Source organism: Pygoscelis adeliae, unplaced genomic scaffold, assembly GCF_000699105.1.
Source record: "Pygoscelis adeliae isolate BGI_AS28 unplaced genomic scaffold, ASM69910v1 Scaffold66, whole genome shotgun sequence".
In the NCBI taxonomy this organism is placed as follows: domain Eukaryota; kingdom Metazoa; phylum Chordata; class Aves; order Sphenisciformes; family Spheniscidae; genus Pygoscelis; species Pygoscelis adeliae.
The window spans coordinates 9,042,391-9,049,651 of NW_008825167.1; the positions used below are offsets into that span (position 1 = coordinate 9,042,391).

General features: G+C 36.1%; 1 protein-coding gene across 1 annotated transcript in view; it reads right to left on the minus strand.

Annotated features, from left to right (window-relative positions):
• SH3TC1 (SH3 domain and tetratricopeptide repeats 1) overlaps positions 1 to 6,945 on the minus strand; it is a 26,928-nt gene extending 19,983 nt beyond the window's left edge. The window contains exons 1-3 of the mRNA XM_009328889.1: positions 6,753 to 6,945; positions 4,220 to 4,294; positions 1,848 to 1,975 (exon numbers count right to left, since the gene is read on the minus strand). Coding sequence (XP_009327164.1) covers positions 1,848 to 1,975; positions 4,220 to 4,294; positions 6,753 to 6,945 — 396 coding nt within the window. The remainder of the gene's footprint in view (positions 1 to 1,847; positions 1,976 to 4,219; positions 4,295 to 6,752) is intronic.
• Positions 6,946 to 7,261: the final 316 nt, after the last annotated feature.

The window sequence follows — 7,261 nt, forward strand, 5'->3', positions numbered from 1 at the left end:
AACAATTAAATATACTGGAGTTTTGGGTTTATTTTTTTAAAGATGCAGTAAGAGCCTTTTCTCCTCATTTGTACTGGTTTGTGTTGCTAGAGTAGCATTAAATTGTGCATTTAACAAAGATGAGCAATGATCATTGTAAATTATAATGATGGATTTTATAAGGAATTTCAGAAATGTTAGAAGGGAGAACTACATAAACCTTCAAATAAGTGAAAGAAATGTATATTTTGATGGATTCTAGCCAGAGAGCGGTAATATACAGTCTGGTTGTGCTTCAGTTAGTAGCTTAAGAGGGCCATCCAATGATGCTGGCTACTGTCTTTCAGGGAAATACAAAGAATTGTGGCAATTTATGAGACAAGTATCTGAATCAGTATCTCAGAGTAAATCAGATGCAAAGCTAACAAGTATAATGTTACTGTATCATTTCCCAGTACTGTACCCTGGCTCCCGTCACATCAAAATTGAAATGCATCTTCAAACAATTTAAGGACTGATTAAGAAACCGATTCTAACTCTGAGGAAAAAATTGTCCCTCAAACATTTTCTGTAATCTGAGCAAGATGGAGCTGATCCACTGTTTTTATGACTGTTATGTCACTATTTTAAAAGATCTCTGAATTAATTCTGTTTAACTTCCATATTTTCAGTTCACACAACATGAACAGATTAAAATAGTAATTCCTTTTTGAAAACAAAAGTCCAACTTAAGCCTCTTCAACAGTCATACCTCATCACTGCTTTGATCTTCTGCATGCCCCTTTCTACACTAGATTAAATATTAACATGAGCCTGAAATCTATTAATAAATTGCCAACACATGCTGAAGTATCTCAGCCTTAAGGGCTTTATGCACTGCTGAGTATCAAAACAACATTCTAAGGAAACTTATCATTATGAATCTTGGCTCCTTCAAAATCCTTTCCCATCTGTTTCTAATAAGGCCACAAATCTAGTCTATTTGTACGCTGTTTTCTTTCTCCTCCTGATCCCTTCTCCCTTTCTCCATCTTCCCCTAAACAAAAGCCAGAGCAGAGCAGCAGGCGAACAGACTGTTTTCACAGCCACAAAATCAGCAGGCTGGTGATGAAGAGTTCATCACAAATGAAAGGAAAATCATGTGGAAACGCATGCATCTGAGACGGTCATAAAGCCATAATTAAGATTTCAGCATTTGGCTTGCTAGTGAAGGAGGCTGGAACTCATGGCTCAGACGAAAGAGGAACACCAGAGGTCAAATGGTATCATCCTGCTTTTTCATCAAGAGAAAAGAGGAGACTTTAAATTGTATTTGTAGCAAACCTCATTGGTTGTAGAGGATGGGTTTCCTATATACAAACAAAAGACAGTAATAAAAATATGCCAGCCCTCTTGTGTGCTATTTAAAGCTATGGCCATCTAGCCCTAGGAAATCCAATATTTATGCTATTCTCCTTCAGACTTCCTCTTTGGCTTAGCAGTGGGCTTCCTGGGTAGCCTGCATGCCAAATGACTCCAAATGACTGGAAACTGAAATGAAGAATCAATGTGAGGGCAAATTAAAAAAAAAATCAGAAACCCATGATTTCCATTGATGTAAATCAAAACAGAACTATTTACAGTTAAACCCTTCAATACCTTATTTAGCTGTGTTTATTTATTTTATATCAATTTGGTGTTCCAAGTCTTTTTCAATGGTTCAGTATTTCTAATGTCTCTAGATAGTTTTGGGCCATGGGAAAAACTGGTCACTCAAATTCAAGCATACAGCATGTAGATAGAAACGGGACCCAAATATCTCAGATTATTTCAGTAGCACAGAGTGTATCCTCTGAATAAATAAATCAATTCCCAAGCAACCGACTTACACTGAAAACTGCCATCACCTCCCTGCTGTCATTTTCCAGAAGACGGAGCTGTCCTCTGAGCTGTCTTTGGAGTCTGGCATCAGGACATCCACTCTTTCGTCTAACCACTGTTAACTTCAAGGAGATATCTGGAGAAGGACATCCATTTACAGTGCTACAAGTGTTGTGAATCAGCTTTGGAGAACCAGAAAAAGCCTCAAAATCATAGAATCCACATTAAGAACTACTTTTTCAGCTTCAGAGACAGACACACAGAAAATTGACCTACTGCATGCTTTTTTAATTTTTATTATCCAGTAGAGATAGTAGCCTAGCATGAAACAAGATTTTTTCAGTTGCATAATAAAGGTTACAGCTACAAAGGAGAATGATGTGAAAGTCTGTAGAAATTTTGGGAAACAACTGACACACTTGGGGATGGAGAAGAGAAGAGGAAAAAAGCAAGCAGATTGGTCATTTGTCAAATTAGACAGCTCTACGGACATTGAGAACATGCCCAGATTTTCCAAATATCCCATGCATATTTTAAAAATCGAGGCAAACAGATACTGGAATCGCAAAAAAAAAAAGATAGTTCAGCATGTTACAACTCTTTATGCTAATCTTAAATTCATGGTTATCTGACATGTCATCCCCACTACTTCAGAAGGCTTCTATAAATTGAATATTGAAAAAGCTGTTTCTCAGCTAAGCTGGTTGAGCGGTACCAACCAAGATGAATGGTCCAACTAAAGCTCACTTACGTGATTTCCCCAGCACATCTGAAAGAAGCTAGATACCTGTTCTCAGATCTTGACATCTGTTTATGAGAAGCTTTTACTACAGCTAAGGGTACCATTTCAGCTAGCTGCTCACAGATAAAGAGGATCTTTGATAAAGCTGCTTTCATTCTGCACGTCTGTTAATTTAACTCAATAACAGTAAATCATGTTCATAAGTTTTCAGATACCCAGATGGGCACATATAAGCCAATAATACCCACTCAGGAAGAATTCCAATTGCAAGTGTGTAAATAGGTCACACTTCCAGCAATAAATGGGATTGTTGTACATCCTAAAATATTTCAGCTCCTTTGAGTTTCACCTTTTAATCAGGTAAAATAGATATTTTACACATTCTAGTCTAATATGCTGCATCTTAATCTGTTTTCAGAGGGCTTCCTATGTATGTGTCCAGGAGTTTTATGGTGACTTACACTTAAATTATTCATTACTTTAAGGCCAAGAAGGGTCGCTCAGAAATATAAAGCAGTGTTACTGAATTACAAGACCTCTCTATTCAAGCTGTGGTCATATAGTCAATTGTTAGTTCAAAAAACACAAACTGGAGTCTTTGAACATTACTTGGATCACTGTTAGGTAAGAGTATTGTTGACCTTTTCATTTTACCTGAAGCCGTAAAAGATACTGGCACAAGCAAAGACTATTATTTAAAGATTTAAATTTTTGTTTACATAATCAAATTGACTCTAAGTTAAATTGTGTTTCTACAGTTACATATTTAAGTGTCATATAAAGTTAATATTACTGAAATGATAATTACATAGAATTAAAACAACTGAAACATTGCTACTTCTGCCAAAAGAACTATTAATAATGCCTTATGGAAATGAAACATGGTCCAAAACCCCATTGCACCTATGGTAGTCTTCCTGTCTGCTTCTGTGAGCTCTGATCCATACCCTCAGTTAAGAACCAAATTCTGTACAGAGTTAGACATGCAGGTACATAAGCATAAATAATTTAGCTACAAATAACCATGTGTCTCAGTGGGACTGTCTACCACTGATGTGATTTGTCAGGTCAAGCCAGAAAACAGAGTGCATCCCAGTGTTGTTTTTTGATGGTTATTTCTCTTCCTCCACAAGCGAGAGAAGGGAAATGTGACTAGACTCTCAACACACAGAGCAGGCCATGAGCCCTCCAGAAGGGAAGCCTGCTGTACCTACTTACTGAGGAACTGCACTCAGTTCCAACTTCATTGAAAATACAGCATTAAAAAAATAAATTATGACTTGAAAGGCCACAAACTTAAAAAAATAAGACATTTGAAGAATTGAAACCCATACATAAAACAAGCAATGAACTTTATTTGCTTTTCTTTTTTTTTATTAGCCATTACAATATAATCCACAAATTGTTTCTGGCTTTTCTAGGAGTTAATAAGTTACTTCTCTCTTTTTATGAGAAGGTTTGTTGAGAATTTATGTAGAAGTTGGTCACTTCGCAGGTACCATGAAGTATGTTATAAAGTTACAGGAGTGACGATTGCAAATGTTGTTGACATAGTGGTCTCAATTAAAAAAAGTAAGAGAAAAAAAGTAATGAGAAAAGCATTATATTTATAAGATATGATGGAAGAAAATGTCTTACCAGTTGGAAAATTCTCTGCTTGCCTGGGAAGGGTCCTTAAACTGACATTCACGCATTTTTTACTTTGAGAACACTCTATTATGGTAAATGAAAGGAATTGTTAAGTGCATTTTCTAAGTCCATATAAATCACACTGGGAAAAAACCAAACAAAACACCCCACATTTTCAAAGCGTTTGATACATTGCATAATTACTAAAAGAAAATAACTATTTTTTTTCCCCTTCCTGCTATATAATTCCCAAAACCCACCAAAAGTATCTGAAGATCATTTCTCTCCTGCTGGGGAGGAAGTTAAATCTTGATTTCATCATTTTGATATGAAGCTTCAAGATGATGGAGAACTGGTGGAAAGACAGCCTCTCAGGAAACTGCAGTCCCATTTGGGAGGGAGCAAGGGTCAGACTTCATTTTCTCTTCCCTTGCACCTATACTAAAAAGTGGCCTCCACTGAAGCTCCAGTGGTATAATTGGCAATGATATGAGTGCCTTGTATCAATTCATACATGGAAAGAAATAATTCTTCTCTTTGTTTGTTACAAGCTTAATCCTTGGGAGGGGGTAATGTAAAGACAAGTAATTTGAAGTTTTAGAAAAATAACACAAAATAGGTATATTTTGTATTAATAATCATCTGCTTTTTTCGTTTTCAGCCCATATTTCTTCCAGTCCTTTTGGAAATGATACATTTTCATGCTGAAGAAACACCCACTCCAACCAACTCCATTTTCTCAAGGTTCCCTTGGCAAAAATCAGTGAAGATAAGGCTTGATATTTCTAAGAATCAAAGTGGGAGAAATAGATCTTTAATTTTTAAAAGAAGACTTCTGAGGCAATTTTAATGTGTCCTAAGACATTTTCCTCTGCAGCTCTGCTTTTAAGAAAAAGCTTTAATATAGTAAGACATGGTAATTTCTAAGCCTTCTGCATCTTCCCTCGAGTGCATCTGTTGACGTTACATGAACAAAGTCATGCAAATAAGCAAGGATACATAAACACAGAACTTTCCTACTTCAGAAAAGAGTCAGTAAGCAGTAAAAACATCATCTTTAAGGCCAATTATTAGCATATACTAGAATTAGAAATTTCAGTTCCCAAGCACTTTGGTTTTTGTTGGGTTTTGGTTGGGTGTTTAACAGGGGTGTTGGGGTTTTTTTAATTTGATTTTTTTAATCTGGACTCAACAATATTTTTTTTTTAAATAGAAATTTGATGGTAAGCTCACTGCAGTGTAGACTGACTGTATTTAAGGAAAATTCTAGTTTAAGTTCCCCAAAATTTCTGGGATCATACTTAGCTGTAGTTCTGCTTTTTCTTGTTTTAGTCAGAAGTACAAATAGAGCAATCCTCAAACCTTTGTCAACACGTTATCAATCGCTTTGATCATCATTTAACAGTTGATAAGGACAATTAATTAGCATATGTTTTGGGTATATGAACTTGCTGTTACTATTATTTTGATATTACCAGTTATGGGATTTCCTTGAAAGGTGTTTATCAAGACATGAATATCAAGTGGGTAATAATTTATTTAAAAGCTAAACCTAATTTCTATAACTTTTAGGAGAAAGCAAAAACTATGAGCAAGTATTTTATTAATCATGGGAGTTTAATTACAAATAATAGTTTGCTATTAAATTTGAGCAAAAGCGTAAGAGTTATTATAAATACCTTTTAAACATTGAAACTGTTTAAAGTGCTATAATTAGATTCAAAATTTGACATGAACTTCACATCCCATTCTTAATTAATGGGATGACTTGCATACTTCTTGGCAAGCTGAAGAGAAACTTTATACTGCCCTGGGATGCTTGTACCCCGTATTCTTTGATGTCAGCAGAGTTGCAGTTGTGAACAGAAAGACATTGTCTAAGCCATAGGACATATAAATTAAAATGAAATAGTTTTTCCATGATTGCTTGAAGTATTTTCACATTCAGAAAGCTCTTGGGCCTCCTATAAAGTAAGACTCTGGCCACTGGTTTTGAGACAGAGCCACCTATGCCACTCCACCCTTCCACCCAAAAAGTGGTTCTGACCTGCATGTTTTTACTGCATGAAGCATGTTTTCATTTGCAGAAAAATAAAGATAGTAGCACATATTTTGATGAAAAACAGAAATCTAAGAATTTTACTAAAACAGAAACATGCAGTCTAACTCATCTTTGCTTCTGAATCTTAGAGCTTATAGCAAAAAAGTGCTAGACAACTTATACTTCAGTATTCTGGCTTTTGGGTTATGATCATTTTCATCTCAGCTTATCTTCACAAATAGATAATCCATTTGCCTACCCAAAGTGAATTTCAGTATAGATGGTTTGATAGTCCAATCTATGCAGCATTGCCATGGAGGTAATACAGATATTTGTCTTGTTGCATTTAACAGTTGTAGATGCATTTAAAAAAAACTCAGCTGAGAAATACATGACAGTTCTCTGCTTGTGCACAGCAAGCAATGTTTAAAGAACACTGTCATTTAAATGCAAAGAAAAGTCAAGAGCAGAGTGACCAGGATATATTGATCAAGGTCTTACCCATTTGTTCTTGCGACGTGTCCATCCCGACTCCATCCCTGACAGCGCTGACGGCCTCCCCACGTTTCCAGTCAGGCCTGCACCTTCCCTGCTCCATTCCTCTCCTCTCCAAGGTCCAGTTTTGCTTCCCCTCTAGACTAGGGATGATGGCATTAGCGCTGCTGCTAATGCCTGCCACTGCCGAACTCTCCATAATTTGAAATTCCTCACAGTGATGCAATTAACATTATCAACAATCTGAAGGAAAATTCAATAATATATTTTTTAAAAATGTCAGAATACATGCACATATTCAAGAGCTGTCCCACTCCTGCAGGAGTTATTTTTTAATTGTAATATACATTAAAGTATTTGCTTTAGACTTCTTTGAGAGGAATTGTAGTATAACACCCAAATTCATCCCAGAAAAAGCTCCTGCAATCGGGTGGCATCACTGCTTCAGCAACAAAGCAATAGATTTGACTAATAGCAACAATCCAAGGCCTGAAGTGAAATGTACTTGTGCCCAC